This window comes from Phalacrocorax aristotelis, chromosome 2 (genome assembly GCF_949628215.1).
Source record: "Phalacrocorax aristotelis chromosome 2, bGulAri2.1, whole genome shotgun sequence".
Classification (NCBI taxonomy): domain Eukaryota; kingdom Metazoa; phylum Chordata; class Aves; order Suliformes; family Phalacrocoracidae; genus Phalacrocorax; species Phalacrocorax aristotelis.
In genome coordinates, this window is record NC_134277.1 from 100,987,200 (window position 1) to 101,005,978 (window position 18,779).

General features: G+C 38.7%; 1 protein-coding gene across 1 annotated transcript in view; it reads right to left on the reverse strand.

Moving 5' to 3' along the window:
* The window catches only part of LOC142053209 (dynein axonemal heavy chain 5-like), a 178,601-nt gene extending 160,153 nt beyond the window's left edge, over positions 1-18,448 (reverse strand). Inside the window, exons 1-11 of the mRNA XM_075084498.1 lie at positions 18,133-18,448; positions 14,880-14,980; positions 13,390-13,578; positions 13,216-13,290; positions 10,797-10,883; positions 9,315-9,386; positions 6,339-6,440; positions 5,238-5,424; positions 3,558-3,723; positions 3,349-3,442; positions 2,069-2,167 (exon numbers count right to left, since the gene is read on the reverse strand). Coding sequence (XP_074940599.1) covers positions 2,069-2,167; positions 3,349-3,442; positions 3,558-3,723; positions 5,238-5,424; positions 6,339-6,440; positions 9,315-9,386; positions 10,797-10,883; positions 13,216-13,290; positions 13,390-13,578; positions 14,880-14,980; positions 18,133-18,295 — 1,335 coding nt within the window. The 5' untranslated portion in view covers positions 18,296-18,448. The remainder of the gene's footprint in view (positions 1-2,068; positions 2,168-3,348; positions 3,443-3,557; positions 3,724-5,237; positions 5,425-6,338; positions 6,441-9,314; positions 9,387-10,796; positions 10,884-13,215; positions 13,291-13,389; positions 13,579-14,879; positions 14,981-18,132) is intronic.
* Between the last annotated feature and the right edge of the window lie 331 nt (positions 18,449-18,779).

An 18,779-nucleotide genomic window follows, 5' to 3' on the forward strand; every position in this document is an offset into this window, starting at 1 on the left:
CTGATAACAGTCAAGGCCAGTGTTTTAATAACATATCTCCTAGGCAAAACAGCTCTAATCACTGCAGAGCACAGTAAACTACAAAAACCAACAGCAATTTTTAACGTGTACTTTACAATTGGCATGGTAAAGACTGGACAAACTAATATTGAGAGCAGATGAATCAATGCTTTGACCAGCAACTGTTATTATCTCAAACCCTTCGAGCCCCACGTTGGGCACCAAAATGGACTGTCATGGTTCAGCCTCAGCTGGCAACTAAACACCACGCAGCCACTCGCTCACTCCCCCCCCCACCCCTGTGGGATGGGGAAGAGAATCAGAAGAGCAAAAGAACTTGTGGGTTGAGATAAGCACAGTTTAATAATTACAATAAAATAATAATTATAATAATGATTATGATAATAATGCCAATAATGTTAATAAAATGGAAAAGGAAGGAAAAAAAACCCACAGAAACACAAACGATACAGCCGCTCACCACCCGCCGGCCAATGCTGCCCGTCCCCAAGCTGCAATTGCTGCCTCCCTCCCCGGCCAGCTCCTCCCAGGTAGCATACTGGGCATGACGTTACATGATATGGAATATCCCTTTGGCCAGTTTGAATCCGCTCTCTTAGCTGTGCCCCCTCCCCTCCCGGCTTCTTGTGCACCCGGCAGAGCATGGGAAGGTAGAAATGTCCTTGACTAGTACAAGCGCTACCCAGCAACAGCCAAAACAACTGTGTGTTATCTCAACATTTTTTTCATGCTAAGTTCAAAGCACAGCACTGGGCCAGCTAGAGTGAAGAAAATTAACTCTATCCCAGCTAAAACCATGACACATCTCTATGAACTGCACCATCCAATTCATTTGCAGGGACTTAACACTCTGTGACTAAGAGAAAAAAATGAGGAATGGGTAATGAATAAATGAATAGGTCTTCTTCCAGAGTGGGATTTTCCAGAGGGAAAACAGATGCTGTACTCTTTTTGGCAATGGCCTCCAGTGTATGAAGGTGCTGGAGCCTGCTCTGCAAAGGAATATGCTACCTGAGGAAAAGAAGCCATACACTGCTACGAAAGAGTCAGCCTGCTGCAGGAAGGACAAGAAGAAGAAAGTTGGCCTTTCCTCTTTTTGCCTAGATCAGTACAGAAGAGAAATCAGAAGGGGGAGGCAAGGCAACAATAACCTCTCTCTTTCTGAGGATACTGAACCATAGCACTTTCCATCCCACAGAAACATTCAACAAAAATGCATGCAAGCCAGATATACTGAGAACCCAGAACAAGAGACAGCAGCTGGTCTACAAAAGGATAAAATAGTATGGTATCTAAAAATCAAGTCCAATATGGCAGAACAGTGAATATTTGCAGAAGAAAAGCAGTGTAAAATTGCACAATGGTGTCAGATGGAGTTCAAGCTTTGAAAACAATATTTAGAAAATTTGTAAGCAGCTGGATTTTCTGTAAATCTCCTGAACCATGTAAGCTTAGACAGTTTTACCTGGTGGCTGTATATTCAAAATTCATGCTCTCGCTTAAAAAATTAAACCTGAGACCCACATGGTTATGAAAATAAGTTTTATCATTTGAACCAGGATGACAGTAAATATGTGCTACCTGCAAGAGAAACAGCTTTAACCTGTAAAATAAGTGGAAGCTGCCCAATTTCAGCTCAGCTGAAGGCTTAAGACCATTTTATTGTATAATATTTGCATTAAAACAATCATAAGTAACTGCTAACTGAAGCATGGAGACAGGAAGAGGTATCAGATGTAAGGCCCGACCTCACCAAGACAAATCAGATCGATAAAAATTTTGGAAAAACATCATATTTTTCTTATTTTTCTCATGCCCTTCAAATATCTTCTGGAATGACAACTGCCTCCTACACAAAAAGTAGTCTTACATATGGCTTATTCAAAATCTGTAAACTCAATTCGCTGATGCCAAAGGAGTTAAGCTGTCCACTAATCATTAAGCATAGGACTTAAATACTGAAAGGAGAAATATCTGTCTTTCAGCAGCAAAAGCCTTGCCTTTCTTTCCTGAATTTCATGTTGAGTGCCTTTAGAGTACTACTTACAGGTGAAGCTTTGGCAAGTGGACCGAAAAATTTATCCAATGTATATAAATATTTCACGTTGTCTTTAGCTTCATTGGCAGCAACTGTTATACTACCATCCTGAAGGGAGAAAAAAAAAATATATAGAATTAATACCGTTAAAATTTATTGAACAGGTTCTCGCATTTTTACAGTACATGCTACCACAAGACTGTGATTCCACCTTGCAAACATTTTCTCACGGAAGTTCTCTCAAATAAGCCATTTCTTCTTCCTTACATAAGAAATAACCAGGTTTACATGCAGAAAGATCTACCTGGCAATCAGCAACATTTTGGATGTGATTTAGAGGAACTGCTTACCTAGACCACCAAAGTTTTTTCTTCCTGATGGAAGTACAATAGTGTGGTTTTGATAATCCAACTTACATTTTAGAATGGTATTGGCATGGTACCCATTCTACAGAACTTAGACAAGATCCCTGAAATGTACCAGGATGTTTCCCATCATTTTTTAGTAAATGCTTGTTAGGGCAAATGAGTCCACAAATAATGCCTGTATATCCTTCTGTTCATGACAGGTGGAACTATCCAGTACTTAGGAGGCAATTCTGTATGACGAAAGAAATCTAGTTCATCATACTTAGCTTGTACTGGCTCTGTACAGACACTGTCATCCAAATTCCACTTATCATAAAAGTTTGCAAATATGTTAAACACAAAATTAAAAACTCAGTAAGGTGATACTGTTTTCCTGGTTTATTTTCAAAAGAGTAGAATACCCTCTTTCAAGTGCGAGAAGATCTGCATTCTGGTGTTTTGAGGGGGTCTGACTGGCTGTACGTGGTCTACAGTTTATTTTCTGGCTTGCCTACAATTTTGACTGATATGTTTACATTACAGCAATCCACTTATCTGAAGTAGTAGTAAAGTTACAAAAAGCCAGCTGTCAAAAATTCTAAAAGAGGTATGATGAACTTTCAGACATCTCTACAATTGGCCTGCACAGGGTACAGCTGGAGAGAGACAGAAAAATGTTGATTTGCTGCATTGCTTTACTTTTGCATAACCATTCCACCCACCATGTTACTGAAAAACACATTACAGAAGCATCGACATTTCCAAGTTATCTATCTAACTTCAGAATCATCCGTGTCATATTTTTCAACAAACAGGTAATAAACCACAGTACAAAACCAGCATAAACACTCAAAACTATTTTTAGCACTGTGTTCAGTTCTGTGTGTATTACAAATACAGTAGTGTACTCATTTAAAACTTTTGTTAAAACATTGTAATTACCAGCTCTTTCCATTGCTTTAATGTCTTTGATCTCGCTGCCTGAAGAATACTTATAACTTTCTTTACTCTTGAACTCTTGATCTCCTCCAAAAGACTTTGAAGAAAAAAACATATTTAATACTCTCTTTGGAATGAAAATGAACATTTATTTTTACAAAGCTTTTTTTTTCTTTTTTTAGACTCTGTGAGAAATAATACAGGGATTTAACCTGTTAAATGCTGACATTCTTGTCTTCCAGTGTTCCAGTTCTGCAGATGGGCCAATGTCATCAGCTTCTCTTCTTATTTGTTCACTCTCCAATAAAACTTGTCTGATCTGTTTGATCCAAATCATGACCAGTTCTTCAAGTTTCTCAGTGACCTCTGTGTTACTGCCTTTGAAATCATAGAATGGGACAGTCTCATAAGTACCAAGAAATAAATACTGATTTTTAACTACAGAAGTTAAATGTCCTTAGCAAACATAAGCTGAGACTTTCTGTAAGCTGAGTATATTCAAATCACTCCCCAACAACAGGAAAAGATTAAGACTGTAACAACAAGATGCACATATGTACAACTTGTATCTACCTACTCTGTTACTATTGCATATCCTTTACAATGGAAACTTAAAAATACAGTGAGTTCATAAGAAAAAAAAAATACAGTGATGTGATTTTGGGAGAATCACATTTCAGAAGTCCAAGAAATGCATTAACTATTATTCGTATATTTTTCTGCTTGTATTTCATAAGTAAAGGCTTACTTCACATTTCTCTCTTTCTGCCACTGCAGCCTATTCCACATTAAAAGCATCACATAACAGACACCATTATTAACAGTCACAAAAGCTCCCCATAATCTATAAGTGGCAACATCTTTTAGATTGCCCTAGTAGCTGAAAGAGTCATAGAATCACAGAATCATAGAACAGTTTAGGTTGGAAGGGACCTTTAGAGGTCATCTAGTCCAACCCCCCTGCAGTAAGCAGGGACATCTTCAATGAGATCAGGTTGCTCAGAGCCCTGTCCAGCCTGACCTTGAATGTTTGCAGGGATGGGGCACCTTGCACCTCTCTGGGCAACCTGTGCCAGTGTTTCACCACCCTCACTGTAAAAAATTTTTTCCTTATATCTGGTCTGAATCTACCCTCTTCTAGACTCCTTTAGTTTAAAACCATTACCCCTTGTCCTGTCTCACTTGGTGCATTATATTTAGGACTCATGGAGCTTGTACTCCTAAATGGATCTAAAGAACTTGTCCAGTTACCTAACGTTATTGCCTCAGCTTAAGAGTCACTAGTTCTTCTGTGAGAGCTGTCCTCCCACAGGCTCATGTAGGGTTGAGTCGGATTGCAGAAGTAATGACTAGTTTGGCATTATTTCACTCTGAATGTCCATGTGATAGTAAGAAAGGGTGGAAAGCTATTGTTCAGAGAGACATAACTACTCTTTTTCTTACATATACATTTACATATACATATATATGTATATATAAATTTTTATAAATTCATCCTGTTTTGACTCATAGCCTTCAGAGCCAGGCTTAATATCAGATGGGATTTCCCCAGGAACAAAGAACCTGAAAGGTATATACATTAGTAGAGTATGCACACTAGTAGATGACTTCACTCAGCAACTATTTGGTCAGCAAACTAGGAGGAACACAGGCCACTGCATACATTATATGTCAAGGAACCACCTAATCCTTTAAGATCTACGAATTAAAAGGTGGGCAAATGATTGATAATTTTATGATCACACAGTCAGAAACCTGGCAAGAGTAAGCAGAAAAATGTATAATAGCTCTGGGAAGATTAATTAATTCCTCCAATTAAATTTTTACTAATGGCATAAAAATTATTTTATTGACATCATCATTGTGTTTGCTTTGCTTTAGGAATTATGCACCTGCAGTTATGTAGTCAGATGGGTTCTGTAAGTTGCTGACATAAATATCAATATCCACTTTTGTGAGCTGAACTTTATCTTCTATATTCTGTCTTGATGATGACAAAATACCCACAAACTTATCCACTGAATACAGAAAATCTTGTATCTGGCTGTTCTTCAAGCCTTCTTTCACAGCTCCCCAGTTCTGATTATTTTATGATTTATGGAAAAAAAAAAAAGTAAGATGAGGGTCACACTTTTATTTTTTTTGAACACAAAATGTATCTTATTTTTCATTAGAAAGGTATTTCTTATTCATGGCAGTATATGAAGATTTATCAGTATGCCCTTTAAAATACACTTACCTGTACTATAACGTAAATACTTTAAAGTGTGCATTGATTTAACTATTCTGTTAGGCAAGAGACAAGCAAGAGGCTCTCAAGAAATAAAAATGTCTCCCTGCTCTCACTGTCTTCACACTGAGTTGTCTTTTTCTCAGTTTGATTTGGTGATCTCTGAACAGAGAAAACCGATTCTAATCTCCCTTCCTGATCCTGGGTGAGACAAAATGGTAGCATATGGTAACAGCATACGACAGCATCATTCTCGACAGACACTGAGCTTCATTATATTTCCTGTCTCAGAATGTGTTTTTCTGGAGGCAACAGGACCAACTGTGATGCTTTGCAAGTGCCACAGAACAAGGACAACTCAAAGAAGCTGGATAACCTGGCTGTACTGATACAGCGCTTGCTGTCCACGCTCTAGAATAAAATCATGGACTGATCCTTTGTGCTGCCAGAAGGACTTGACACTTCTTTCAATCCAGGCTTAATCTAGATTTAATTAAGTCATCAGTTTTACCTTAGTATGGTTGCTATGCTATGTTCTCCTTTGTCATGAGCATTATGGCTGGTGCTATTGCTTGAAAATAAACAATAACTATATGAATTTCAAACACGTATACAAATTGCATTACTTCCATAAATGCCTATAGTAGAATTGTATCTTTTTGTATCCTCTGTTTTATGTTCAACTGATGCACAAACAGGACTGCAGCAGCCACTTGCCTTAATTCCACATGTTCTTGAGAAAAAAGACTAGCTATTTGATTACCTGTTGGGATTTAAGTGCTGGTATCATGATTTGGGACAAGAAAAATTCCAGGCCCTGAAGGATATTTCCATTAGTACAATCAAATACGCCAAAATTCACCTCCTTCGGGAAGAAACAAAAATTAGTAGACTGCATGTAAACTTCTGCAATATTATACTATCTGAGTGAAATTCAGACGCATGGTAGACGTATACACAGTCCATAACTATGTAGGTTCCATGAGGATATTGCCTCCCAGCTACTGAATTTGGATTGGATATAAACTAAAATTCAACCAGAAGTTCCAAGACTTGCTCCTAAGTTTGAGTCACCAGGAGAGTCAGTCCCATGTTGTAGCAACACTCCAGCAACCAATTAAAATGAACCATTTAACATCAACGCATTAATTAATCTTAAGACAATTATATGCCTGCATTTCTCTTTCAGAGGAACAGCTTCCATCTATCATAAATGCCTTAAAAAGGACAACAAATGTATCAGGCAAGAAATACCTCTCTCAGTTGCATAGTTCTCTCCAGTTCATTGTTACTGAACTTATCTTAGGAAGCATTTCTTTACCAAGAGGGTGGTCAAACACTGGAACAGGCTTCTTAGAGAGGTGGTCAATGCTCCAAGCCTGTCAGTGTTTAAGAGGCATTTGGACAATGACCTTAACAACATGCTTTAACTTGGTCAGCCATGAATTGGTCAGGCAGTTGGACTAGATAATCACTGTGGGTCCCCTCCAACTGAAATAGTCTATTGTAGTCTGTTCTAGTTAATGTGAAGCAAGAAGCAGTGAATTGCTGAAGGTGGGTACAGGGAGAGACAGTAGTGGTGAGCATAATTTTAAAAAGCATAAATTAGAAGAGGAGAGGTACTGCATCTTTTCCCAATGGTATCTGCTTATGGACTGATTGGCTTTGCTGCTGCTGGCATTTTGCTTACAAATGTATACATCCTGAACATGGGCCATGTGCTTTCTACAACTCATACTGACTAGCCATTTCAGCTCTGGGTACGCCTCTTGTTAGCAGAGAGGGAGTCTCATTCAGAACTTCCGAACTGCACAAACATACAATAATTTTGCCTTTATCATAATGAATGTTTCACTGATATGGGTGAATGCATACTGACTTCTGCCCTGGAAGCTTCTACTCTCAACTTTTGCCTGTGCTAAGACAGCAATTACAGAGTGTTTTAGGAATGGAAACAAGAAGTGAATTTTTGTAGAGGCTTCAACATTCTTGGCTATCTTGGTTACTAATTTCACTAACAGGTTTCTTACTAGTTCCCCACTTGCGTGCAAAAGAAGAGTATTTAAGATATTTAGTTGTTACGTATGGGTAGAATACTATGTCCTAACAATATTACAGTAGTATAATCCCACTAAAGTACAAAAGGGTTTCTTTCTCAAAAAGTTGAGGACAAAAAAAAAAAAAGGCATCATTCTGCTTGAAGAAGTGCTTACGAGGAAGACAGGTTTCTTTGCATGCCTGAACATGTTCCCTGGGAGGCAATGCCCGCAAGGTTGTTAACAAGGAAATGCTCCCCAACTACTTCCTTCTGCAAGAGGGTGTGCTAAAAAAATAGCAGAAAGAAAGGACAGAAGGGTAATGAAGCAGTGAACAGACGTCTATTTTTCCACTTCAGATGCTTTTAACGATACCAGTGTCTCCCATATGACAGTGTTTGCATTTGTTTCGGGAGGGGGAGATGGAAAATTAAGTCTTTCGACACTTCTGAATTTCTAGGACAAGGTTGACATACCACCTGATCCATTTCTTTCCACAGGACACTGACGATTCAGCTATTCCTCTTGAGAAATAGGGGACAAATCCATGTATTTCTAGGGGATCCTCAGGTTCTGCTTCCAGCTGACTGTTTCTATGCAGCTCTTCAGGATAAACCTGAATCTCCCAAACCAGCCTGAGCCTAAGCTCCAAGCTTAATCAGTGTGAAGACTGGCTGAAAATTAGGGCTTGTTCTACCTTCTATGGTATCTAAAAATATTGCCTCACATAAGGAATGAAGTTTGATGACAGCTACATGGCAGTCCCTGGCAAAAGAAGGGCATCACAAGACAACCACAAAGAGAAGGCACCAAGGCAGCTAACTGAAGAGTTTGGACAACCATTCTGACAAGGACCCAACCAAAGCAGTGCAGCAGGACTGACAGGGGGCGAGGAGAGGAAGCCTAGAAATTACTTTTGCACCCCTAGAAGAGGTATTAGTAAAAATATTGCTATAAAGCAAGTGACTGACAGAAACTGAAGTACTAATTTCCATGACTGTAGCTGGAAAACAAACTTAATACAGCCTTGGCCTGCTCAAATAGAACACATCAACCTACTAGTGATGAATAAGGAGAAAATCTGTAGAGCATAAAAATGAGTCCATCAATGTTTTTGAGAATATTATTTCAGGGTTATGACATTTTTTCTTTAATATCTATTCTTAGATGTTAGTATCTGGATGCTCTTTGTAAAAAACTATTGCGAACATTTCCCAAGAACATGAGTATTTCTGGAAGTCAGAAAAGGCTGTTACAGTACTTTTCTTATACATAACTAAAGCTCTTAGGGGAAGGAAAACTTTAGTTAGTTTCAAGTATGAACTTTATTTTAAAAGTTTAAAAGATACAGTTATTTAAGTGCAGCATTTCCATAATTTAGGCTAATTAATTAAAAGAAAATCTCCTGGTTTAGGTCTTTATTCCCTATTACTATTAAAATCTATATTTTTAATGACTGACTAATAATAAAGTTTCATTAATTAAAATCTTGTTTTTAATAACATTGCAGTAGCTGATTTCCAAATCAGTATAACACTACTTTATCATAAATACCTATTCAGATGAAAAAGAACTTCTGTTAAACACAGAACTAGACATTTTCATGAAAGCACTCCCCACTTCTTTTCCTGGTTCCAGTTGTGTGAATAAAGGTCTAAGAAAATATTAAGTACACTGCAAACACTGCATGATTTTGGTCTGACCTGGGAAACATTTGATGCAGTTATGACTTTATCTGATGCCCTTAGGAAAAATGCACAAGCTCCTGTAAAGTTCTGTAAAAAGGACAAAATGCAGACAGTTAGAAAGAATACGTGTACAGTAGAAGTAACTTACTTAACAACTTAAAAATGTGCTGAAAACAAAACTGTAAAAATTTAATTACTCAAAGAAGTAGTGAACTGTTAGTAGGATATTTGAAAATCTGTCCCTCTCAGATCAAACACTGTTTTTTCTCCATGTGACATAAAAACATAAAAAATGCCTTTCTGGGCAGACCGTCATCTCTACCAAGAAAATGCAATTCAGGGAGAGCTTGCAAGCTAGACTACTTCCTGGGCTTCATTCCTCTTGGATTCCCTGACCACCTGCAACCATTGTTTGAGAGCTGTTAGAGGACATATTCCTGTCCAGTCATTTCAGTGTTCATCTATGGACCTATCCATGAGATTGTCTAATTCCTTTCTGCATCTGCCAACAGAAATTCACTGAAGAAAACTAAGATATCCTCAGCCTTCAAACATTTAAACTACTTTTCATAGACACCTAGGCCAGAATCAATCATCTTAGAATTACATTTATTTAATTTAAAAAAAAAAAAAAATTAAAAAACTGACAACTTCTGATTCAAATACTTTTTAGCATGTATTTTCATCTTTTTGATGGACTGAAGTAATTGAAAACTTTCAAATCAGTACTGCAACAATGCCCACTTTTAATCTATAAAATCTAATAATAATTCAACTATAACAAATTTGAAAAGGCATTCTAATTTGTCCAATTAGCATATGAATGAATCTCACTTCTCCTATGAAAGCAAGAAAGAATTCTTCTGCTATGTCTTTTCTAACATAACAATGTTAATATAAGCTCATTGGGGGGGAAAAAAATATATCACCATGTCTTATTCAAAGAAAATTGTAGATGGTACACCTGATTCCCCCCAAATTAATCAGAAATCTTAATGACTACTCTGAATACACTGCTGAATAATGCTTAGACACTACAGTAAGGAGGCCGTTATAAGAATTCAGATGGAATAAAGGAATTATTAAAGGTATTTTTGGAGTAATGTGCAGTATTATTATGTGAAAGCAAATACAAAACCACGGATGAACCGCACTTTTAAACCAGAAGTGCATAAGCACTGGAAAACACTTAAACATGCAGCCATGAACCAGAATGTTAGGATCTGCAATTTTTCAACAAAGGTTTATTTGACCTGCTCTCCATTCAAATGGAGAGTCAAATCAATCAGTCAAATCCATTAATCACTACTACTTTACTGGTGAATTCCAACCTCAGCTCGAGAAATGTTGGGAGATCTTACATTATGAGAACATGGACTAAGTACTTAAGTATCTATTCAAGAATTACAAAAAGTTGTTTAAGACTGCACAACTGTTACGGGTTTTTTTTCAATATTTTACTTTTCAAATGTCATCTAATGAAATTTTCAACCATACCTCAGTAGAACCCATGGTAATAAATAACTTCTTCTGAAGCAAACTGTTCGTTGACCCATCTGACCTCAATGATGTATTCGATTTTTGCTAGCAATTGAATTATAAATAAGAGGTTAATAAAATATAAACTTTTGTCATACAGATACCTCATCCTATTTGAATATGTGAATTATAACTAAGCTTATTCTGAATCAGTTAGTAATTCCCAGATAGAAATAATGAGGTTGGTTTTATCTGGAGAATAAGTTTTGCATGAATCTCACAATCCCCAGTATACAGTTATTTCAGAAAAATCTCAAAGAAGGAGGGGAAAAAATATCTCAGAAAATATAATGAAATTAAATCCCAAGTGTTTCCTAGAACAAATTCCTCCATGGAAATAAACTGGGTGTCTCGCAGAAAGAGTCATGTGCCTGGTCCCCAAAGTCATAATGTAATTGTGAGCAGGACTCACGAAGAACCCTGTTAGGTAGATCCTGCTAACAATGCAAAGAAATTTCGTTTTCTGCCCATGTCTTTAACCATACATCACTTTGAAAAAATTTCTCTCTGAGAAGCCTTGCTGCCACTGGTCCCTCTCCACTGCAATGTGCCCACAAACTCTTCTCTTTGAAGCAACAAAAAAAATTAAGCCTGATCAAGACCTGCTTCCCTCTAATTTTCTGTCACTCACTTTGGAAAGTAAGTCTGTTGGAACTTGGAAGAATGTAACAGAAAGTAACGTGAAAGAGGCCTGCAGGTGTATTTCTCTTTCAAGTTTGAGAAGGAGAGGCCTCTTCCTAAAAGGTCTAGCTCCTGCTAGACTAAAAGTGCGATGTATGATACACAATGGTGGCTCCCCACTTCCACCCCAAATCACCATCTTCTAACCCCTATGCACAGTCTTAAGTGAACATTATGCACCCAAGCTGGTGAAAAAGAGAGATGAGCAGCACTGACAAATCTTTGACAAATCTTGGTAAGAACATGCCTATTAGGTCAGGCCAACGGTCTGCCCAGGCCAGTATTTCATCTCCAAGGATGGCCAAAAATGGGTAAGAACAGAGCAAGCATGTATGATACTGCCCCTGTGTGATCTCTAATTCTCCAATATGATTGAAAGCAAACTGTTGACAAAACAGTCAATTTAATGAGATCTCTAGACTCGTCAGAATGGGGTGCAAGATGCTAGAGATGGCATTCATACTTTCCATCAAAACCATTTATTTTTATGCTATGCTGCTTTTGCAACAATATATTCAGAAATTCAAACTTTAATGGTTAAAAAGACAAAAATAAAATAAAACTAAATGCAGAATTGAAATGTTTCACTTAACCCAAGCTGGACATTTATTTCTGGTTTGTCAGTTAAGGAAAACAATTTCAAGATTTTTAGTTTCATCTTAAGTCAGAGAACAACACATTCATCACAGAAATGTGCGCACACAGTCCCAGTGAAAGGAAAAACTGATTAAACTGTTTTGACAGGTGAACTGATCCTGTGCTTTGCAAAGTCTCTAAGCAATTACAGTAAGACTCAAAAGTTCTTTTAACTTATATGGGTTATAATGAATCTATAATTCATTCTTGCACTTAACTGATGATCAAGCATTATCAAACAGTTTTTCTCCCCAACAACCCTAAAATATCACCACATGGTGAGTTAGCTCACCCTAACATGGCTCCTCAATGGCATAACCTGAAAGGACTGAGGAAGGACTTCCGCAGTTCAGGAAGCCCACAATAGTCATGTTAGGTAATTTCAGGGTTGGCTGGCACCTTCTAATATCACACACTCAAGTGGAAGCTGAACAAATGATTTTGCTTTTTAGGAAGAGGCTTCTCCTTCTCAAAATTGAAAAGGAGAGAAATACATCTTGGGGACCACAACTTCCTTATTCCTAGTCACAGTTTTCGAAGCTTAAGATTATTTTCCACAGAACGGGACAGACCTGAACATGAAGTCACCTTAATTTAGAAAGCAATTGCATCATTTTTCATCCTCTTGAATCAGTGCTTTGTCCATAGTGGAGTTGATGCAGTACAGACCAAAAGGAGAAAGTAAAATGGTTCTTATACAGACAGTTCCCCTGTTCTTGAAATACTTATGTTAGCTAATCTAGTATATTTTAACTCTGAATACTGTGATCACTTTGCCTCAATTATCTTTATAATTTTTGAAGTCTGGATTTTTACTTTACTTTGCCATTTTTAATTTTTCTTTTGTGAAAAAAAGAACAGTATGAAGCCACACCACAGGGAATTCTTCTGTTTTCATGTAAGCTGAGATGGCAGTATCTAAACAATGAAATCCAAGTTCTTTCCACATTGGCATGCATAGCAAAATAAATCTCTGTTAAAATTTTCTGAATTTTGCAAGTCATGTGATTCTTTTAAAAAATGCAACTCTGCTTTTGCAGAAGTAATAACAGAAACATACCTGCAATACATCTTGGTAAAAGAAGAGCAACTTTTTAAGTCCAATAGGGGCAAAGAATTGTTCTATAAGTTGAAACTGAAAACAAAATTACAATTGTAGTTAATTGTGAAGTAGCGTCAAAAGACTGGAAATTTTGGAAACATATTTAATAATAACAATTTAATTAATATTTACCTTGTCATCAGAAATAATGGCCTCCTCCACTTGCTGCTCACTTAAGCCTATCCCATCTGCTAATCTTGATATCAAGTACTTGTGTCTTTCATCTATCTGAGCTCTTCTCTCCTCTTTCATAACTTTGGCTTGCTTGGCTAGTTCTTTCCTAGTTTCACTGGAAAATACTATACTTTTCTTACCAGTTGTCTAGAAAACAAAAGTTTGTTATAGACAGATTGGTTTTCCTCACTTAAGGACTGTATTTTATATCCTTGATTTTTAAGCTGGTTTCATAAACTACTTACAGCAGGAATATAAAAAATTACATCTAAAAATGCAGAGTGAAAAGATCAGTAATAATTAACTCGTTAGGCCAGAATTATTTCTCAGTATAAAGCTGCTACAATGGAAACTTCAGATGAGAAACTTCAGATCAGGGCCTCAGAATCAGATGTGGATCCAGGCTAAGGTCACAATACAGGTTTAGCACTATAAAGGCTCTAATTCAAATCTCAGCTTTGTGGATCCAGCTTCCAAACTTCTATATGTTCATATTCCAGATTTGAGACCAGATCTATCTCTATATTTCCAGCATTTTAATATATAGTATCATGCTGTTATCTCAAAGGAAATAAATAAAACAAATCCACTATAAAATCAGTCACCAACTGAACAAATATACAACTGATGTTTAATACACAGGTCATATAAAGGTAGCAGCAATATGATAAACAAGGAAATTTATGTAGACAAAGGATTTTTAAAAATCTTTGTAACAGTGTGAACAAGACTGGAAATAGATATGGTGAATAACATTTTTAAGTCAATAGACAATCTTCAGAAGCTATATGGAAAACTAAAGATTTGGGTAAAAAAGTTACCATACTGAGCGTTTCCTTCTACACACAGCTCCCACTGACATGAGTATCTGGAGTCTGGGATGTCTGGAGTGTCTCTGTACCTCTTTGAGACCAGGAGACACCAAGAATGCCTGAATACCTGCAGTTGTTGGTCAGTACCATTCTGATGTCTCTAAAAGCTATGTCTTTCCTGATTCACCATGCATTCTTCTCCCACGTAGATCCCAACTCATCTATGTCAGTCTTTTATCATCTCCGGCTTCCATGCCAACAGCTGGATCTCTTGTTTGGCATAAGCCTTCCCTGATGCAGCATGACCTTTTTCAAGTATTCTTACCAATATTAATTTCATCTTGGCAAAGAAAGGGGATTAACCAGTGGATGATCAAACCCCTCCCCCCAAAAAAAATCAAAATCCCAGCAACACACATTGTGAGCACAGAAAGTAAATGGCCTAACACTGTATACACTTTTGAGTGGTTCGCTGTTCTTTTTCCTTGTTATTAACAGAGACTGAAGGAAGTCAGCACTCTCCAGTATTAGGTCAAACTTTTGTCAGTGAAGGCTTCAAGATTAATCTGTACAGAAGAAAATTTAACAGGCAAAAGGTAGCTGAGTCACCACCTATTTTAGCACTAAAACACTTGCCGGAAGAACAGCAGTCAGAGGTGATCCTGTGACAGCAGATCCTAGCTCAGTGCTCCTTGTCTTCAGGTCCCCTCCATGTCTACGATGCTTACTTTCTATGTCTAGGGAAAAGAAGTAACAAGTTCAAAAGTAACAAGTAACAATTATTCAGGTATATGCACAAAAAATGCATTTACAAGACCTCTAAGGCTGTGTTTTAATATCTGCTGGCTAACCTCAGGCTGGGGAAAATGAGACATGAAAGAAACATTAGAAAACCTGTGCCTCAGCAGAAACCCTCAGAAGCCATTAGGGGGAAAATATGTCTTATAATGGCTTTTGTCTCGAGTTCAATTGCAAACAATCCCTGCCGACAGCGGTAGAGGTAAGAAAAAGCAATTTAAGGTACTAGCTTGAAGAAATCAGTTCTGGAAAAAATAGAGACTCTGAAATATTGTCACTTTTCACACTTGCTATTGTCACCCAATTATTCCTCTTCTGTTACTTCTTTATCTAAATTCTAGTTGTCAGCCTCATGCATTTCTGACAAACTTGCTACTTGCAGAGACTTGCAGGACAGCTTGACCACGCAGAATATCTGAAGAAGAAAGATTGCTACTATTTGCAATAAAAACAGGACATACATCATTAGAGTGTGTAACTATCTTCTGTTGATCATTTAAGCCTCCTTAAGAGCTTTTGAAGCCCTTTCAGTTATTCAACACAAATTTATTGCATGCCTTTGTTTTTCCTAGAAATATTTATAAGTAATTTAAGTAACAAATAAGAGTATTTAAGTTTTCCTGATACTAAGTACAATAAGTTCTCTCTAGCCAGCCACCATTTCTCTTTTAAACATCTTAATTACAAAGCATTCCTAAATATTGCTTTGTCTCTCCTTAACATAAATACTGCTTTAGTTAGCTTCAGAAAGATAATTATTTGAAAGCACTCAAGAACACTATTTGTAATTGCTACAGCTTGCTTTTAGTCCAAGAAAAAGCAGCTATATTATTTCTCAGAAGATGATATTTAGGTCCCATCCTTGGCAGTAAATAGGATCTTCAGCAGAGCATGCAGTAATGCTAATGAGCAGCTCACTAACTTTCAGGAGCTACTGTTTAATCTATTCTAAATAAATAATGAGGCTGTAACTAAAATTAATACCCTAATAGTAATTATTTCCTTATAATTTTTCTTACAGATTGTGTCTCTTCCCCCCCCGATTATCATGTATTATTCACAGAATCACAGAATGATTGAGATTGGAAGGTACCTCTGGAGGTCATCTGGTCCAACCCCCCTGCTCAAGCAGGGCCATCTAGAGCTGATTACCCAGGACTGTGTCCAGATGGCTTTTCAACATCTCCAAGGGTGGATCCTCCACAACCTCCCTGAGCAACCTGAGCCAGTGCTTGGTCACCCCCACTGTGAAAAAGTGTTTCCTGATGTTCAGAGGGAACCTCCTGTGTTTCAGGTTGTGCCCACTGCCTCTGGTCCTGTCACTGGGCACCACTGAAGAGAGCCTGGCTCCATCTTCTTTACACCCTCCCTTCAGGTATTTATACACGCTGATGAGATTGCTGCCCTGATCGTCCTCTTCTCCAGGCTGGACAGTCCCACCTCCCTCTGCCTTTCCTCATAGAAGAGATGCTCCAGTGCATTCATCATCTTCGTGACCCTTCACTGGATTCTCTCCAGTGTGTCCATGTCTCTCTTGTACTGGGAAGCCCAGAACCAGACACAGTACTCCAGGCAAGGCCTCACCAGTGCTGCACGGAGAGGATGGATCACCTCCCTTGACCGGCTAGCAACACTCCTCCTCTCCAGCCCATGGTATCATTAGCCGCCTTTGCCACAAGGGCCCATTGCTGGCTCAAGTTCAACTTGGCATCCACCAGGACCATCCAGGTCCTTTCCTGCCAAGCTGCTTTCCACCTCGGCAGCCCCCAGCATGTACAGGTGCATGGCCTTGTTCCTCCACAAGTGCAGGAATTTGCACTTCCTCTTGTTAAACCGCATGAGGTTGCTTTCAGCCCAGCTCCCCAGCCTCTTGAGGTCCCTCTGGATGGCAGCACGACCCCTGGCGTATCAGCCACCCCTTCCAGTTTTGTGCCATCATCAGCCTTGCTAAGGGTACACTCTGTGCCATCATCCAGATCATTAATGAAGATGTTAAACAGGACTGGGCCCCGTATTGATCCCTGGGATGCACAGCTACCTACTGGCCTCCAACGCGACTTTGTGCCACTGACCACCACGCTCTGGGCTTGTCTGTTCAATCAGTTTTCAATCCATCTTACTGTCTGCTCATCCAGCCCACACTTCATTAGCTGCTCTGCAAGGATCTTATAGGAGCAAAGGGGAAATTCAAATTGTAACTGCTCAGCAGTGGTAATTTGTGACCCAGGAATGAGAGCAAGAAGGCCAACTGCAGAAGGGGTTAAGCTGGCTAGAAGCAGGAATGCCAGAGACAGAACAATTCCCTGTAAGGGAGTGTAGTTTCCCTTGGTGATGAGTTAGGAAACAGCCACCACTGTTGTCTTGTAGCCATCCTGGAATGCGAGGCTCAGGGTCTATCTCTAGGCAGCAGAGCTGGTGCTGGGGGATGCACCCAGCTCTGGGCTGAGGTGCTCCATGCTGTCAGGACTGGTGCCAGTGCAAGTGTATGTAAGCAATCAGCTTTGCTCTAACCTGATCCTCTTCCACAAGGTCAGGGAATACTGAAGCAAAGTGGGCATACATAAATCCATGGGCACTGATGGGATGCACCCATGAGCACAGAGGGAGCTGGCCGATGTCACTATGAGGCCATGTCCAATAATATTTGTACTAATTATTCAATCTATTGTCACGTTTCATAGATACCATGCCATATGCCATACTATAGAGTATACTGTACTATAGAGTATTACTCATTTAAATTCCAGAAGAATGGTTCTGATCATGTTACTATGATTCAACACTAGGAAATGTGCTAAGGGATCAGAGTCGTACTGTGCATGACCCTGTAAATACATATATATATACACACACACATATATATAAAAAATATATGTGTTTGTTTATATGTACATATTTATTCATAAAGCTGAGAATTGCACATTGCAGTCCCTACACTGGCACATTCAGAATAGCATGTACCCACCCAGTATATATAAAAAGCTGTTATAAAAATAAACACTATACTTAATAATTGGTTTCTCATTTCGTTCCTGGAATATTTTTCCGTACAAAGCCAACACGAAGTACTTATCATTATTTTCTCCCTTACCTTTTTTTATAGCAATGAGAGGTGGACAGAGATCAATGTTGGGTTTGGAAAAAAGTTGCGTAGCTCTCAGTCGTTCTGATTCCTGCTGTGCAGAGTGACCAGGAGAGGAACTACGCTCGACTCTTCCCTCTAACTCACTCTCACCTCCCACAGCCTCCTCCATCTCCACCACCACACAAAGATCAACCTAAATCAACAATACAGAAAATGACTGGACAATGTATCATTGTAACAACCAGCCACACCCCAGTATTTTTATCCCTGTTATATCACCAATATGATAGACTAGCAAGGAAATGAAAAAAAAAAAACACCCACCCCTCTACTTTTGGCCGCTAATTTAAAATGAGAAGATCTAAGCAGATTACAAAATTATAAAAGCATCTTCTCGGGTTGCCTGTTAAAAAAACTTTATTTCTGCTTGCACAGCTGTCGTTTCTTTCTGATCAGACTGCTGCAGGTGGGAACTCACGCAGTGAGGGGCAGGTTAAGCTCCTTCTCACACGACAGCTGCAGGTCCCGCTGCAAAGCTCTGGCCACGGAGTGCCGGCTGAGGCGCTTGCTTTGTGTCCACAGGGGTTTTTAAGCCTGCGGTCTGCCTGGGCACTTGGAGCTGCTGGCAGCTGCTATGGCAACCCCTACACAAA